This window comes from Odocoileus virginianus, chromosome 17 (genome assembly GCF_023699985.2).
Source record: "Odocoileus virginianus isolate 20LAN1187 ecotype Illinois chromosome 17, Ovbor_1.2, whole genome shotgun sequence".
In the NCBI taxonomy this organism is placed as follows: domain Eukaryota; kingdom Metazoa; phylum Chordata; class Mammalia; order Artiodactyla; family Cervidae; genus Odocoileus; species Odocoileus virginianus.
Genome location: NC_069690.1, coordinates 28,952,164 through 28,970,398, shown reverse-complemented (window position 1 = coordinate 28,970,398; position 18,235 = coordinate 28,952,164). Strand labels below are relative to the sequence as shown.

At 46.1% G+C, this 18,235-nt stretch overlaps 1 protein-coding gene across 6 annotated transcripts in view; it reads right to left on the bottom strand.

The window, feature by feature from the left end:
- The window catches only part of DNAH9 (dynein axonemal heavy chain 9), a 281,176-nt gene that overhangs the window by 182,761 nt on the left and 80,180 nt on the right, over positions 1 to 18,235 (bottom strand). For 5 of the 6 annotated variants that reach the window (XM_070479111.1, XM_070479112.1, XM_070479113.1 and 2 more), the window contains exons 20-26: positions 16,161 to 17,031; positions 12,528 to 12,658; positions 12,072 to 12,198; positions 9,701 to 9,853; positions 7,966 to 8,091; positions 4,749 to 4,988; positions 4,243 to 4,403 (exon numbers count right to left, since the gene is read on the bottom strand). In XM_070479111.1, coding sequence (XP_070335212.1) covers positions 4,243 to 4,403; positions 4,749 to 4,988; positions 7,966 to 8,091; positions 9,701 to 9,853; positions 12,072 to 12,198; positions 12,528 to 12,658; positions 16,161 to 17,031 — 1,809 coding nt within the window. Of the gene's footprint in view, positions 1 to 4,242; positions 4,404 to 4,748; positions 4,989 to 7,965; positions 8,092 to 9,700; positions 9,854 to 12,071; positions 12,199 to 12,527; positions 12,659 to 13,257; positions 13,485 to 16,160; positions 17,032 to 18,235 lie in introns of those variants that run through there. The other variant, XM_070479116.1, reaches the window with a different exon arrangement.

The following is an 18,235-nucleotide window of genomic DNA, read 5'->3' as shown; positions in this document are numbered from 1 at the left end:
TCTGGGTGGAGGCCAATTTTTTTTTCCTGGCCAAGACATTTCTTGAGATAATAATGGAAGTCAATGAGAAAATGGAATTTGCCGTATAAATATGCACTCCACACTAGAACAGCGTCTCACGTGCAGAACAAGGTCAAGCTCTGTACACTATTCACCGTTCTTTGCAGCAAATCTTCCTTTTAAGTTCCTATTTGCATTCTTCCACAGGAGAGGTAATAATGCCTATTTTGGAAATAATTCATTGTCCAAACTTTACCCCGTCCCTCTAGGAGGCATTCAGCATTAGAGTACTAGAGATCTCTAACTCCAAAAGAGGCAATCATTTCCTTCAAATCATGGGCAGGTGTGAAGACCCAGGGAAAAGGAAAGTCGTGTACCTTTTATTACTTGGAATAATGTCTGATGTGCCAGGGGAGAGGAAGGAAATACTCTGAATGGTATGGGAAGCTGAATGTGTCAACCCAGGTCTCAGAAATCATTTCACTGCTTTTACACAGGGAATATTTCTCAAATGCCTGTTATTTGCTGGACATGATGTTGGGTCCTGGGGCACCATGGAGCAGTGAGCCAATCAAAGTCAATGCTTTTGTGGAACATATAGTCCAAAGCGAGAGACAGACATTAATCAAGTTTCTCAAACATATAATAGCTTCACTTCTCTGCTCTGAGTGATATAAATTCCCAAACTATTAGCTCATAGTCCAAGGCAGGCAAAACAGCTCACCGTCAGAGAGAATGCCCTTCTGGATGCCCTTTCTGTTTAGGACAGGTGTCTTGCTGAGAATCAGCACAAAGGCAAAGACATGTGAGAGGGTCCCCTGTGAATAAAACTCCAGGTGGGAAAGCTTTTCCCTGAACTCACAGCAAATGAGCCCCTCCAGCTGATCGTGATCCAGTGAAACCCTAGTAAAAGCCCTGAGACACCCGAACCCTCAGAGTCGCTGCTGCCTTTACAGCTCAGGTGCAGAGAAATCTGCCTCTCCCTCTGAACTGATGCTGCCTGCCTTTTGTCCTCAGCTGGGGCAGGGAGCAGGGTGGGTGCCCAGCTGAGAGCAGGAGAGAGCATAGTGCCTGCTTCTTCTTTGGGAGCCAAGGCATAGGTGGAGTCCCATGTGGACCCCTCCTTTGAGTCAATCCCCCCTCCCCAATTCTGTCACTCTTATGATCTGGGTTCTCAACAATCAACCATCATTCATTCACCAAGATATGATAATTCAACATCTACTAGGTGTTGGTTCAAATAGCAACAGATGAGACAAAGATCTCCTAAAGGAAAAAGTGTACATTCCAAAGGGGACTGTTGCCAATAAACCAGACGGCAAGTTCATTTCAGAATGTGGGAGATGTTGAAAAGTGAAAGTGAAAGTTGCTCAGTAGTGTCTGACTCTTTGTGACCCCACGCACTATGCAATCCATGGAATTCTCCAGGCCCAGAATACTGGAGTGGGTAGCCTTTCCCTTCTCCAGGGGATCTTCTCAACCCAGGAATCAAACTGGGTCTCCTGCATTGCAGGCAGATTCTTTATCAGCTGAGCTACTAGGGAAGCCCTTAGGGAGAGGATAAATGGGAGAATCCATAATGTTATTTATGTGTGTATGGGTATGTGTGTGTGTGTGCCTGTGTTTGAGAGGTGGGAGAGGTTGTCTTTTAGAAAGAGTGATCATGGAAGGTCTCCTCAGAGTGAAGAGCAGAACAAGAAAGGATGAGAGGGTGACAGTGGAACAGAAAGCGTGGGGAAGAGCAGTCCAGACAGAAGGGACCACACGTGTTCAAGGCTGTACCTTGAAATGAACTTAAAGGGATCAAGGAACACAGAGGAGGCCAGTGTGGCTGGACTGCAGGGTGTGAGGCATCAGGGTGGTTGGCAGGAATTACTATGTTCTGCAAGGAATTCATAGTTTAGTCTAAATGCAGTGGGGAGCACCCAGAGACAGTGATGTGACCTCTATAGGCTCCCATGAAACAGAGAGATGCAAGAGTAAATGAATGAGTGGTTTGAGTGGGACTCTGGGTGGAAGATGAATTTAAAAAATGAAAAGCATGAGGGGGCAGGGGGAGATAGACCAGAAGGTTTTCTTCTATAGATCATGCTGGGACCTCCAGTGACTGTGAAGTTCCCACACCCCTATTTATTCCACGAGCAGAGTGATTACAATTTCACTAATTGCTATTTGGAAATATATCTGAGGATTTAGCCAGAATACAGGTGATAATACTTAAAATAGGCAGAGAGAAAATTAAGTAAAAGAGGGCACAGATTCTATTTGGCCACTTTAACCATCATAATTTACGACCATGTCTTCATTACCTACAGGTCGCTTATTCTGGGTGAGCCAGTGACTCAGATATGCAGGTCCTTTTGCAGAAGAAGAGATTTAATGTTCAGTGGAATTATGAGGGGAAAGGGCACCAGCATTTAACAGAATTTATAGAAATCTCTGCAGAATTAATATACCATTTCTTACATGGATCATGACCTTATCTCCCTGTCCTCTCTCTCCTTTGCCCACATTCTTTTGTCAAATGAATCTTTATAAAATAAGTTTTCATCCTTTTTTACTCCTCTGATGAAAAAGTTTCAATAGTTAATCACTCCTTACTGGATAAAAAAAAATATTGATTTTCACATTTCACAGTTAGACTCTTACCCATCTTACCAGGCTCATTCCTGACTACTTCCTCCAAAGTCCCTCTTCCAAGAACATGCCTTGAATTTTCCCATATCCACATCTTTGCCCACAAAACTCCAACCAGAATGCTGATCAGTAGTCCTTCACCTTTGGGACATCCCAGACCACTTTAACAACTAATGAATGCTATAGATCCAACTCATGGCAAAAGGAGAATGGGGGAGGTGACAGAAGACGAGATGGTTAGATAGCATCACCGACTCAATGGATATGAATTTGAGCAAACTCTGGGAAACAGTGGACGACAGGGGAGCCTGTCACGCTGCAGTCCATGGGGTCACAATGAGCCGGACGTGACTGAGCGACTGAACGACAACAATGTATCTTTTCAATAGAAAGGGTGACACGTGCACAGCTTTCTGTACAATTTCATGGATACCCTGTCAGTCATCCTACAACGAACGGAAATCCTATCAGAGTCCTACACACCGTTCAGGGCCCAGATCAGATACTGCTCTTCCCTGATGCGTTCCTGGTCCTCTTCTTCCTGCAGTGGTTGAGACCCTCTGTGCTCAGACATCACTTACTTGGAAGTTTGTAGGGAACGGCTTTGTGCCCTATTCGGTACTATGGCCTTGCATGTTTTCCCTGTGCTATTTATTTCAATCAGTTCAGTCACTCAGTCGTGTCTGGCACTTTGCGACCCCATGGACTGCAGCCCACCAGGCTTCCCTGTCCTTTACTATCTCCGTGAGTTTGTTCAAATTCATGTCCATCGAGTCAGTGATGCCATCCAACCATCTCATCTTCTGTCGTCTCCTTCTCCTCCTGCCTTCAATCTTTCCCACCATCAGGGTCTTTTCCAGTGAGTCAGTTTTCCTCATCAGGTAGCCAGAGTATTGAAACTTCAGCTTCAGCATCAGTCCTTCCAATGACTATTCAGGACTGATTTCTTTAGGGATTTGACCGATTTGATCACCTTGCTGTCCAAGGGACTCTCAAGAGTCTTCTCCAACACCACAGTTCAAATGCATCAATTCTTCAGCATGATTTTTTTAAACTTTTGTTTTTTATGGTCATGCAGTGCAACATGCAGAATCATAGTTCGCCAATCAGGGATCGAACCTGAGCCCCCTTCATTGGCAGCACAGAGTCCCAACCACTGGACCACCAGGGAAATCCTTCCCTTTATACTTCTGAAATTTTTATCTACACATGTCTTATTTCCCTCAATAAAACTGGAGTTTAAGTTTCAGTGATCTCTGCATTTCCAGGGACTATTAGTCCACCTGGCATAACCACTGAGCCCATGCGCTCCGGAGCCTGTGTGCCAAAACTAGAGAATCTGTGCACTACAACGAAAGATCCTGCATGCCACAACTAAGACCCAAGGCAACCAAATGAATAAATGTTAAAACACAACCATGGCTCACTGATTTGCTCTGGGGTTTGCTCTGATAAGGGTTCTGCCCTATGCCGTTTCAGTTTATTTTACATCTGTTGGGTGAAGCCTGGCCCTCCCCCTGCAGCCTGTGGACATATAGCAAGTGCTATATGGTGAGAGCCAGACAGCAGAAGGCTCCTCCATCAGTGGCTGATGCTAGTGCTCACCTGTCTGTCAAAGGCGTGATCACCAGGCGAGGGGTATTTCCCAGGTACTCATAGGAGTAGAGAAACTGGGCATCACAGATGTTGGCGAAGCAGTGTTTGGCCTCGTCGTCCCATCGATGCCTTAGCTGGGACAGCCAGAGGAAGGCCTGGGCGCTATCGACCTAGAGAGGGAGTGGCAGAGTAGGTTGGTAAATCCAAGATTCAACAGGTAGGAGGTGGCCCCGTGGCCACAGAATTCGCAGGGCTCGGGGTGACCCGGGTGTTGTGCACCGTTCAGGGGAGCAGCACACTGCCCAGTATGACACAGAAAGCACAAGCCACTTGGATGATGCTCTTTTGCTGGGGGTTTAAAGGGAGGAGCAGCCACCTTGGTCCTCTCCCAGATCCCTGACTGGTGCAGAGTTTGGGGCCCCTGTGTTTTGGCCACATGTAAGCTTCTCCCAAACCCCAATACTTGTGGTATAGGTACCCACAAAGAGCGGTACTCTTGACAGTCTGGGACTCACCTTCTGAGCAATCATCTTGGCCACCACGTCCCGGGCATGGACATCGATGGTGCATATGGTCATGATCTTCTGCCGGTCCCCCTTGGAGAGCTGGCCAATGAGCATGGTGATGAGCGTTTTGAGCTGGGCCACTTGCTTCTTGTAATAGTCCTTCATGGCATTCTCATAGCCTTCCTCCAGCCTCGCAAATGCCATTCCCACCTCTGTGGTCCACCAGATCTGGGTACAGGTCAGGGCTACCTATGGCACCAAGGGTTGCTTAGTAAAGCCATTACCAGGACTGTCTCTCAAACCAGCCCACTCTCACACAGCAGGGGCTGAGAATATAATTGTGTAGGTGATGGACATCCGTTCCTTCCCTCTTCCACCAGCACTATTCCCTTGAACATGTGTTTCTAAGTCCTCGGAGATATAAAGTGGGTACAATACAACTGGGGAGAGTCCTTTCTTGAAAAATGTACCATTTGGTTGAGAACAGCTAAAGGCTCATTCAGGTCAATGTCAGTAGCTTTTAGAAATTGCTACACTGATCTTTCTGTTTTTGCTTCTCAGGTCACAGCAACTTTCCTGTGCCTGGGAGGATAACAAAGTCTTGATTGGCCATCTCAATGATACTCAGTCTTTGCTCTGTTCTTCTGGAACCCCTTACAGTTGAAGTATTCTAGTTGAGTGAGCCACTGCTGATTATGTGTGGCAGATTTCTTCTTGCCCATAGTATTTATACTATATCTTTAAAAATCTCTTCAAACTTATAACTTTGAAAAGCCTGCTCTTTCTTTTAAATTGGAGTCTGACTGCTTTACAACATGTGCTAGTCTCTGCTGTACAGTGAAGTCAATCATCAGTTATATGCATACATATATCTCCTCCAGCTTGGACCCCACATCCCACCCATCTCGGTCGTCACAGAGCCCAGGGCTGATCTCCCTGTGCTATCCAGTGGCTTCCCACTAGCTGCTTATTTTACACATGGCAGTGCATACATGTCAATCCTAATCTCCCCATTCATCCCACTCTCCCCTTCTGGCCCTGTGTCCACGTGTCTGTTCTTACATCTGTGTCTCTAACTTTGAAAGGTCTACTCTTCGCAGGTCAGGAGAATGACACTGAAATTCAGTGCCATCACTTTGATTTGTTGGAGAAGGAAATGGCAACACACTCCAGTATTCTTACCTAAAAAAAATCCCACGGACAAAGGAGCCTGGTGGGCTATGGTCTATGGGGTTGCAGAGAGCTGGACACGACGGAGCCACCAAACACCACCACCACTTTGATGTGTATTCTTCAGAGATTCAAAATAAGTACATGGAAAAAGTGATTTAAATGAACCTTTCTTCTGCTTGCTGAGAAACAGAAGATTTAATAGGGAAAATGCATAATTTTCATTCTGCATGGTGAAGAACTTAGAGACACTGATCCTCTGTGGTCCCCCTTGGCTCAGGAGACACTGCTCTAGATGAATCTGTCAGAATGCAGGAAGAAACACATTTTCTTGCCTCAAAATTCTGATTCAGGCAAACAAGGAATCCTGGTGGGAATTATTCACTTCGTGAAGCAGAGAATTCTGCTATAGTAAAAAGTACCATTATTGAATTTACCTTTTTTTTTTTTTTTTTTTGCCTTTGGTTTAGACACACTGGATTTTTTTAGAGGCTCCTCCTACAGTGTGATCTTGTCAGAATGGTCTGAATGTGATGTGCAGTTATATTTGCTACAGGAGTAGCAAATCAGGTTCCTCTGTCCGTGGGATTTCCCAGGCAAGGATACTGGAGTGGGTTGGCATCTCCTTCTCCTGGGGATCTTCCCGACCAGGGATTGAACCCACGTCTCCTGCTTGGCAGGTGGGTTCTTTACCACTAGTGCCACCTGGAAGGCCCCTTCACTTCTGCGGCACTGGCTTATTTCTCTGCTCTGTCTACACTCACTGTCAACATTTTCCCCCTTCTCCTCCCTTCTCAACTACTGGCAGTGTGAGCTCTTCTCTACCACTTCACTGAGATGGCCTCACCAAGGTCATGGATGTTTCTTAGCCTCTTTACTTTGCTTGACCTCTTAGACATGTGTGGCATAACTGACCTCTCACCTGCTATCAACGCCTTCTGTTTTAGTTTCCGTGATTACCATTGCCAGGTGTTCCTTCTCTCAGAAAAGGTTCTGTTTCTCATTCTGCTGTCCTGGTTTCTCTCTGACTATGCAGCCTTTGGATGATGCTCATGGGTTTGATCTGAAGCCTCAGCTCAGTCTACACAATCTTACCTAACTCCTAGGGCTTCAATCACCACCAGATTATCTGTAACCCCCAAATGTACCAGCAGTAGTATTGGGTTGGCTAAGGAGTTTGTTTGGGTTTTTCCATAGGATGTTATAGAAAAACCCAAACAAACTTCTCAGCCAGCCCAATGCTAGACATTAACAGGGAAGGGAGGGGTGGTGTATTGCAGCCAGGGTTATTAGAAAATAACCTCATTAGCTCCCCCTCTTTCTTTTATTACCCTCCTGAGATCCTGGGAAAGGACTTAGATATATCTTGGAATCACATCACTTCCAAGCAAGGTCTATAAGAACTGTGTCCCAGTTTCCTCCCCCGAATCCATCTGCTGCCCCTTGCTCCCTCTGCCTGTTACTCCTGCTCCAACCACACTCACGCCTCAAACACCTTAGACTCTCCCTTGCATCTGAGCCTTTGTCCACACTCTTTCCCACACGTGGGTGCTGTTACCCTCTATCTTTCACCTGCCAACTCCTATTTCAAACCTCAGCGTAGAATCCTGCCTTCAGGAGGGTCATCCCTAGACCCCATTAACAGCTCCCAGAGGACCCCAAGTTTCCTTTACCATCACACCAGGTCCCACTTTTAGGTGGCTGACTTCCACACCAGTCTGTAAACTCCATCAGGGTGGGACTGCATTGCCTTGTTTCCTGCTGGTGTCTCCTGTGCTCAGCAAAGAGCTTGCACATACAAGGAGGGCTGGCTCAGTGAGTTGAATTGTTTATGTTTTCTCCCCACTGTATGCAGCTAATGGAGTAAAATGAACAACCCTTAATGCCCCAAGGTAACTGCTGAATTGCGTCATGGCTGACAATTCCCTGGTCCCTCCTGCTGATCCCTTCCCGAGCAGCCTCTCCTAACCCTGAAGCATGGGTGAGCCTGGCAGCCCCCAGGAGGCTGACAGAGGTCATGGAGGAGGAGGACGGGTGAGGATGGATCAGAGGATACCTGAGCTGGGTAGTCAAAGAGCCACTGTTCCCTGGGCTTTTCTTCGTAGGCGGTTATGCCTTCTGTCATCTCGTGCCTCACCGTGGCCTTCATGTGAGCCAGCACGTGGTTCAGCCATATTTCTACCTGGAAGAAGAATTTAGGGTTAGACTCGGGGTTCCTAAGAAGATGTGCTCAGTGATACACGTTTTCTTCCACTCAGACGGAGGCAGTGAAGAAGATGAGCCCAGGCAAGATGTGCAACCCTAAACGGTTGCCAGAAGGCGCAGGGGAACCATTCATCTGTGCAATGCAGGGCAGTGGTAGTTGAGACCAAGGCTCAATTAACAACGGGGGGGGGGGTGGGGGTGGGGGGGTGTGGGGGGGGGCAGTGTGCCCACTGGAACCCACAGAGCAGACGAGCAGGTTTCGGGGAGACAAGACCACCCCCCAGAGATTAGGGGGGAATCTTCATCTGGATGGTGCTTGCATGCTCAGTCGTGTCTGACTGTAACCCCAAGGACTGCAGCCCTCCAGGCTCCTCTGTCCACGGGATTTCCCAAGCAAGGAAACTAGAGTGGGTTGCCATTTCCTACTACAAGGGATCTTCCTGACCCAGGAGTGTAAATAAATCAGTGGATTCTCATGACCTTGTCCACGGTGCATATGGATTATATTTTCCAACTAAATGCTTTCTGAGACTACAGAAAGAACACCCAAGGTTTGTATCAAACCCCAATGTCCCTTTCATAAAACTGAGAATGTCTATTTTCAGATGCTAGAGTTGCTTTCCAAGATGCATTTGGATGAAGGTAGAACTCTGAAGAAGATCTTTTCTCCAGGCTTTACTCTGGACTGGATTAGCACCCCAGGGACCATGTTTCTTTTGATATTTAGGATAACAGGGGCTTCCCAGGTAGCACTAATGGTAAAGAATACACCTGCCAATGCAGGAGACTCAGAGGGCTTGAGTTGCATCCCTGGGTCATGAAGATCCCCTGGAGTAGGAAATGGCAATCCACTCCAGTATTCTTGCCTGGGAAATCCCATGGACAGAGGAGCCTGGCGGGCTGCAGTCCTTGGGGTCACGAAGAGTGGGACATGACTGAGAACAGCACAGAAGAAATGGAAGAGAAAAAAGCAGCAAAAGAGAAAAATGCAGTAGGATAATGAACAAAGAAGGGCTTGTCTATGTTAGTGAAGATGGTGAAAGGTGGGCAGGAGGGTTAAGGAGAGAAGGGTGTCATGTTTTGTGTTTCTTGAACTGTGCTGGGGAGATGTGGAGCTGGTAGCTTCTGGAGCAGGGCGGTGGCGGGCTCTCCACCAGGCAGGGCTGTAGGAGGTGTATGTGTACAGAGACGTGAACGCTCAGGTCTATGGTTCATTTCAAAGGGCATTTTCTCCCAGGGAAGGTGTCAGTGACCCAGATTCCCCTGTGGGGTGCTCCAGGGCTTGTCATGTTGAAGTCTCCTGGTGCTGCTAATCATTTCCAAACCCTTTTCTTGTTGACTCAGGGAGTTGTTTATGTGCATTTTATTGCTCTCTGCACAGGTCTTCGAGCGAGGAAGATATATAGGTATTGACATGTGTCCCCACAGAGAGGAAAGTGGGTGCTGGAAGCTGCTCTGAAGTCAGTTCAAGTCAGAGGTCTGGGCAGTCCCCAGGCACAGAGACAAGTTCTGGTGCAAGGTCACAAAGGCTGTTCTGAAGGGTGATGCTTGACTGCAGACACTTGAGAGACAGAGGCATGCGTTACCTGCCCACTGCAGTCACAGGGCTCGCTGAAGGCCACGTATTCTCCTTCCTTGCTGTACATGCCAAGGCTGGTCTTGGTTGGCTTCTCATTGGCATCTAGCTGGAACTGCATCTTTGCCATATTGTCAAAGAGTTTGGAAAGGTGGCGTTGAACCTACAAGTGGAGAGCATATCCAGGAAGTTACTTATGATTATTGCTTCAGTTCAGATCAGTCGCTCAGTTGTGTCCGACTCTTTGCAACCCCATGAATCGCAGCACGCCAGGCCTCCCTGTCCATCACCAACTCCAGGAGTTTACTCAAACTCATGTCCATCGAGCCGGTGATGCCATCCAGCTATCTCATCCTCTGTTGTCCCCTTCTCCTCCTGCCCCCAATCCCTCTCAGCATCAAGGTCTTTTCCAATGAGTCAACTCTTTGCATGAGGTGGCCAAAGTATTGGAGTTTCAGCTTCAGCATCAGTTCTTCCGATGATTATTGCTTAGAAGCTACTCATTATTATTGTATTGCTTAGAGGGCTACCCTGTGACAACCATTAAAGTGTTGGGTACCAAATGTTTAGAAGGAAGCTAGGGAATGATGAAGATGTGAAGTTGGGATTTAGTTGGACTGGATAAAAGGGAATATAGATCTAGTGGGCAACACGCGTTAACTACAAACCAATGAAGCCACAAAAGTTTGATTAATTTCTGCCTGATCTACTACAGATGGGAAGAGACTGGAGCAATAACTAATTCATAAGCCCTCTTCCTAAGAAAACACTACTGTGCAGCAGGAGGGTAGGCACAGGAGAGTCTACAGATGAATGCTAATGTGCTGAAATCTGGAGGATCAAGGACAGTGGTGACCATGGCCTGTGGAAGAAGTCACTCAGTTGTAGGAACCACTTTGAGGCAGGAGACCAACCTCTGGTGGGTCCAGAGCAAGGGCCAGCAAACTCACAGCAGGCAGAATGCCTGGTTATACTGGAGATTCTCCCAAGCATGGCATCTCATGATACGGAGGCAGTGATGCCTTGGGCAGTAATCCTAGGAGGATGCCAGACAGAACCACACTGTGGTCCTGAGGTGAGAAGAACAGCACGTGAAGAAGAAATGACAAACAAGAAGCTGCCCCACGTAGAGTTTTTTTGAAATACAGGGGCCTCCTGAGAACTGTGAGTTTTAACCTTTACATTTATGGCAATGAGTTCTCTCGCTTATGAGATGGCGGGAGAAATTCTAAGAGTATTGAAGTAAATGAAACGTGCTGGAGGAGATCCCAACCAGTGACTTGGGACAAATAATAGAGATGGACCTTTCTTTATCCAAGAACAAATAGTGGATGAAAGCAACAACCACAATTAACACAAGACTGGTGAAATTATCCCACAACTTCAAAGAAGGAGAAAGCCAGACTCAAGAAATAGAGTAAGAGCATATATATATTAGAAGCTTAACACAGGAAACAGAAGTAGTGATGAAAAAATATCACCTTGTTTTGCTTTCAATTAAATGAAAAAAACATGAACTCTATAAAATTTGAGGTAGAAGATAAGAAGAACTGGTAGAGGTAGAAAAATAAAACAACAAATGGGGCAGTGTAGTTTTTAACAGCGTTAGCAACACAAAAGGACCAAATAAACACACACATTAAATATGGTGAATAAATCTGAGGGACATGGAAGAATGCCAAGGAAGAGGACTAAGAGAGAAAAAAGTGTATAAATATGTAGAAATATGTATGAATAGATGAAGATAATAATCTCAACATACAGAAATATGACGAATCTGAGGGAAAAGATTATCCACATAACCGGAATAGAAATACCAAATAGAGATTTCTCGGGTGGCCCAGTAGTTAAGACTTTGCCTTCCAATGCAGATGCTGTGGGTTCAATCCCTGGTCAGGGAGCTAAAATCCCACATGCCTCATGGCCAAGAAACCAAAACTTAAAACAGAAGCAATACTGTAACAAATTCAATAAAGACTTTAAAAATGGTCCATTAAAAAAAAAGAAGAAATATTATGCAAAAGTATACTGAAAGAAAACATTTCCAAGATAGTGAAAGCCCCAGTTTTCAGAAAGGGAACAAAAACCTCATCGTGTTAGAGAAAGATAAAGCAAGGATCCAAGCACATAGAAATTTTCAAAATTTAATTTAAATTTTGATCTCTACAGAGATCCAACTGGAAAGAAACTGGGCTACCTAGAAAGGTTTAAGGGAAAAAAAAAAAAAAAGCAGGTAGCCAGAGATGAGGTTAGGGACCACACTGATGGCAACATAGGTCAAATAGACACACTGCTTAATGGGGCATAATGGGGAACTTGAAACTCTCCTGCTGGAGCATCTCAATCCTTCTGACTGTTTCTACAAGCACTCCCCTGCTTACCTGTTGAGGGGCTGTGCCGTTGGAAAGAATGTCTAGAAGATCAGAAGAGGAGAGGAAGTAAAACCTGGGGAAGGCAAGCCTTTTGGTGTCCAGGTACTCCGCCAGGGCCTTCTCACAGAGGTACAGCCTGAGGGCACAGAGAATCTCCTTGTTAGGTTTGCCAGGATCCACAGGCATGTGGATGTTACCCAAATGCAAACGAGTGTGACCTGTGAATTACACTCAGGAGTGATGTATGCATGGAACATCTGTGGGCATGTGCATACACCCCTACTAGTACACTTCCATCAGAATAAACACCTCCAACAATATCCCATATTACCCAAGCACACGGGCAAATCAAGGCACACGGCCAGACACACACGCTCACTCTCACTCGGGCAGTTAGCGAAGGTAAGGACCTGAGAGACAAAGACAGCCTCTCCACTACAAAGGCAGCTGCACATCAACCATCACCTGCTCTGAATATCTTCCAGCTTTTCGTAAAGACCTGGCTTGTTGGTGGCTTCCACTACGTTTGGAGTTTTCCGAGCATCATAAGCTAACTCTTTAAAGTCTATGTCGATGCCTTCAAATCTTTTAGAATCCTGCAAATTAAAGTGTGGAAAAAATTAACCCCCACTCCTTTTAACTCCAAGAAGCTACCCTCATGTACCAAGCCTGCTTTTGAAAACTGCTCCTAGGTTGTATAACACAGAGATTAGGCCCAAAGGAGGAAATACCTTTAGCTTGAATCAATGGATCAATGGTTCTCACACATTTTGGTCTTAAAACCCCTTTCTGTTTTTAAAACTGACTGGGGAGTGCAAAGAGCTTTTGTTTATTTGGTAATATTATATCTATCAATGCATATTCTATGTTAGAAGCTAAAGGTGAGAAATGTTAAAAAATATTTGTCAATTCATTTAAAATTACAGTAATAAGCACATTATTTTAATATAACACATATTTTAGCCCAAAATAAGTATTTTTTCCAAAACAACATAACTTAGAGGAAAAAGTGGCATCACTGCACTTTTTTTTGCCAAATCTCTTAGAAGATGGCCAGATTCTCTTCCCTGCTTCTGCGTTCAGTATGTTGTGATATCGCACCATGTGGCTTCTGGAAAATTCCACTATATGCTCATAGAAGAACAAGTGAAAACAGCAAATACCATTTTAGTATTATTATTAAGATAGTTTTCACCTTGAGGATCCCCTGGAAAGGCCTCAGGGACCCCTTGCCAGAGGTCATCAGACCACACTTTGAGAACTGTTGGCGTAAACTGTGTAATTCCTAAGTCAGGCAGATGGTGGATCCTATGTGCTTTCTGGGTCCAAGCAAAAGTTTCTATAACCAAAGTAAGCATTTCAGCAGCAAAGGTGCTATTATGATGTCAAAGTGAAAGTGAAAGTGTCAGTTGCTCAGTCACGTCCAAATCTCTGTGACCCCACGGACTGTGGCCTGCCAGGTTCCTATGTCCAAGGCATCCTCCAGGCAAGAATACTGGCGAGGGAAACCATTCTCTTCTCCAAGGGATCTTCTTGACTCAGGGGTCAAACACGTCTCCTGCATTGGCAGGTGGACACTTTACCATCTGAGTCACTGGGGAAGCCCGTGATGTCAAAAGAAATTAAATATTATCATTTTCCCCAAATGCACACACTCCCACAGTGTTGTTGAAATGACTGAGACAATGCTAAATGCAAAGCACCTCAGCCCAACACCTGGTACCTGGTGAGAGCTTGTGTGGTTATGATTACATAACAACAATCATAATGGTATGTGCTGAACATTCAGCTTTAATGAACTTCTGGATGTAGGGACCGGGCTTAGTCTCAATTTACAGATGAGAAAACCAGGGCACTGAGAGTTCAAGTAACTTCCCTCAGGTCCTTGAGAGGGTGGACTCAAGCCTGGGCTGCTGGCCCCAGTCTGCTGGGACCTCTGTGACCCATGCCTCTCTCCTATCAAGACTTCAATTATGATTCCTTAAATGAGGTATCTTTCACCAGTTAAAAATGAAAAATTATTAAAAATTTATAAAATCATCAGAAGATTTCCCTGGTGGTGCAGTTGGATAGGAGTCTGCCTGCCAGTCCAGGGGACACGGGTTCCAACCCTGGTCCAGGAAGATTCCACGTGCCTCGGGGCAACCAAGCCTGTGAGCCACAACTGCTGAAGCCCAAATGCCTAGAGCCCATACTCTGCAACCAGAGAAGCCGCCACGATGAGAAACCTGTGCACCGCAACTAGAGGAAACACAAGCAGGGCAGTGAAGACGCAGCACAGCCAAAAATAAGACAAATAAACAAAAAGGAAGGGTCAGAAGTAAGGGACTTCCCAGGTGACTCCGTGGTAAAGAATCTGTCTGCCAACGCAGGAGACATAAGAGACACAGCTTCAATCCCTGGTTCAAGAAGATTCCCTGGAGTAGGAAATGGCAATCCACTCTGGTATTCTTGCCTGGAGAACCCCACGGACAAAAGAACCTGAAAGGCGACAGTCTATAGGGTCACAAACAGTTAGGACATTACTGAGCAACTGAGCATACACACACATCAGAAATATCTGACAGAAATGTTTGAAATGAAAAGAACTGACTGGAAAATTGTAACTATCCTGAGAGCAATTGTGTAAAAACATGTATATATGTGAACAAAAGGTGGACAATATTCATAGTGAATGAAAATATTTACTAGTTAGGGTGTAACATGATGACTAATTTGTGGTATTTCTTTGTTACCATATTGTCACTACAAAGAAGACAAATGTATTTACACATTTTACACATAAACCTGAGAAGTTAATGATATGAATTATTTATTATTTTTTATTGTAAATTCTCAAATGCCTCTTTTAAAATGCCTGCAAAAGTCTCTACCTACATTCTCTCCCACTTCTCATCAAACCTGCCCTTCTTCAATCATGAGCATTGGAGACGAATAAAATCTGGCTTATTTGATTTTGTTTCATGACAGTAGCTGTAGTGGAATTATTTTCTGTTATTTTTCATTGCAGATGTACAAACTTTAATCTGCATCATTATACTAAATGTGCTTTTGTGGGATGAGCTGGAAAAATATGATTTGATAGAATGTGCTTTAACTCTGAAACAAGGTCTGGACAACATGTGACATTTTGGAATCAAACTAATTTGCAAGCAAAGAACTCACTGTGCTGAGGGATATTGAAGTGTTATCCGCTCAGTCGTGTCTGATTCTTTGCGACCCCATGGACTGTAGCCGATCAGGCTCCTCTGACCATGGAATTTTCCAGGCCAGAATACTGGAGTGGGATGTGGAATAAGTCTGCAAAAATCCTTTTTTAAATGAGTCCACTGAGAGAGGGCATACATCAATGGCACATTAATTAGGACAATTAGAAGGGGCAAACAAATTAGAAAGGTAGTAATAAGAAGAATGCATATCTTAGAGAAATTCCTCATTTAGTACTTAGCTGAAGACTAGTGTTTAAGCCTGCTAGCATAGGCCGGAGGTTTACAGAATAGCTTGTTGCAGAGAAGGAACTCAAGCTTGCCTGGAAATGATGCTGCTTCCCGGTCGGTACCCACACTGTGATTACGGGTAGAGCCACACAAGAGCAGCTCCTGTTTCAGACCTCCTTTCTCCAGTACACTTCTTTTGTTTTTTAAACCAGGTTCTCTTTCTTTTTCCTACCCATCTAAGGACAAATTGTTTGTGGTTGTTTAGTTGCTAAGTCGAGTCTCACTCTGAGACCCCATGGACTGTAGCCCACCAGTCTCCTCTGTCCATGGGATTTCCCAGGCAAGAATACTGGAATGGGTTGCCATTTCCTCCTCGAGGGGATCCTCCCAATCCAGGGATTGAACCCAGGTCTCCGGGGATTCTTTACCACTGAGCCACCAGGGAAGCCCAAGAACAAGCTGTCTGGCATGCATTTTACCTTCTCTCTTTTCCTGTGCCAGGCTTTTGGTGTCTTGAAAGGTCTGTGATTGTTGGAGATGCCCCTGGGTGAAGCCAAGGCAGGGAGGCAGAGAAGGAATGGTCTAGAGAATGCAGGGGCTGGGGGATTGTCCCTTGACTCGGAGTAGGGAACAGAGGGAGCAGGGTTTCTGTAGCAGGTACCTGGGGCAGCTGAGCCCGGATATCTTCAGATCCGATGAATATGCTTTCTAGGTGAGACCAGGTGCGCTGCACTTCATACCAGATGGAGATGACGGCGTCGGCGGTGGACAGCTTCTTCTGCCAGCCTGACACGTCCTCCAGGAAGAAGGCAATGTGCTTGGACACCATCAGGTTCTGAAGCTGGACCTGGTTATCCTCCAGAACCTCGATGAGGTCCTCATCGGACTGCAGCAGGGGCACACAGGTCCGTGGGTGGGGTTCGTACTGGAACTCCATGCCAGCCCAGGTGGTCTGCAGCTCCTTCAGCACCTTCTCCATGCCCAGCTCTTTCACGGCTCTGTCCACGATGCCCCGGACCTCGTCCTCAAAGTGGTGCAGCTGCAGCTGCAGGAGGTGGGCCAGGGTGGTGCTCTCATCCATGGTGAAGGTCACGCCCGTGGCCTGCATCAGCTGCCTCCAGTGCCGCTCCCGGATGGCCGGGTTCTGCAGTTCGGCCACAGCCCTCAGGGAGGTCAGGGTGTCCAGCACGGTGCTCTCCAGGCCTGTGAAGGCCTCCCAGGCCCTGACCTCCTTGTCGAGGTTCCGGATGTTCCTGGTGAACTTTTTGCACTCCAAGTCCATGGCCTCCACGTCGATATCCTTCCACCTGGTGGTCTCCCAGGCATGGATGCTGGAGGTCACCATCCCGATCGTGTCCCAGAGCTCCTTCAGCTGGCACGCCTCCTTCCTGCACTGCCGCAGCTGCTTATAGTCAGGGACGGTGACTTCAAACAGGCTGGCGGACGCGGAAATGGAGGCCATGGTGGACTCCATCTGCTGGATCTCCAGGTGCCAGGCATCCAGCGTCTGATGAGGGTCAGTGCTATCAAACCTGCAAGACAAGACACAGCATTTCCCCTTCATCAGTGGAGAACTCAGGGACCATCTCCTGGAATCACCAGAGCCATGGCAGCTTGAACCTTTAAATCCTTAGTGTTTTAGCAAAGAGCAGGGATGTTCACTAAAGCTTGCGAAGGAAAGATAGTCAGGGTAGGTCAGAGTGGGATGAGCATAACCAGCAGGAGGAAGAATGATTCAAGAGGAACGTCCTGTCTGGATCTGTTCTACATCCATGTGTGCTCAGTCATGTCCGATTCTTTGCAACCCTTTGGACTGTAGCCCATCAGGCTCCTCTGTCCATGGGATTTTTCAGGCAAGACTACTGGAGTGGGTTGCCCTTTCCTACTCCAGGGAATCTTCCCATCTCAGGGACTGAACCTGCATCTCCCGTGTCTCCTGCATTGCAGGCGGATTCTTTACCCACTGAACCATCAGAGAAGCCCTCTACATCCGAGAGGGTAATAAAAATGCTCCTCACCTCCCCAGGTCCAGCGGGGGAATAACCGTTTGTTTGAACTCCCCTTAGGCTCTGTTTCACTTCCTGGTGTCCAGCCCACTTGACACAAAAGAGCATTGTCCTGTTACTGCAGAGGCTGTGAAGGCGAAGGTCACGCCAGGCGGTATCTGCTTTACACACAGTAATGTATGTATTTCAGTGCTACTGCCTCAATTAATCCTACCCTCCCCTTCCCCGGCTGTGTCCATAAATCTGTTCTCTTTGTCTGAGTCTCTATTCCTGCCTTGCAAATAGGTTCATCAGTACCATTTTTTCCTAGATTCCATATATATGCGTTAATATATGATATTTGTTTTTCTCTTTCTGACTTATTCCACTTGGTATAACAGGCTCTAGGTTCATTGACCTCACCAGAACTGACTCAAATGCATTCCTTTTTTTTTTTTTTTCATTTATTTTTATTCGTTGGAGGCTAATATTTAATGGGCCAAATATCTAAACAGACATTTCTCCAAAGAAGACATACAGATGGCTAACAAACACATGAAAAGATGCTCAACATCACTCATTATCAGAGAAATGCATTCCTTTTTATGGCTGAGTAATATTCCATTGGGGCTTCCCTGGGGGCTCAGGTGTAAAGAATCTGCCTGCAAAGCAGGAGACACAAGAGGCGTGGGTTTGATCCCTGGGTCAGGAAGATCCCCTGGAGAAGGGAATGGCTACCCACTCCAGTATT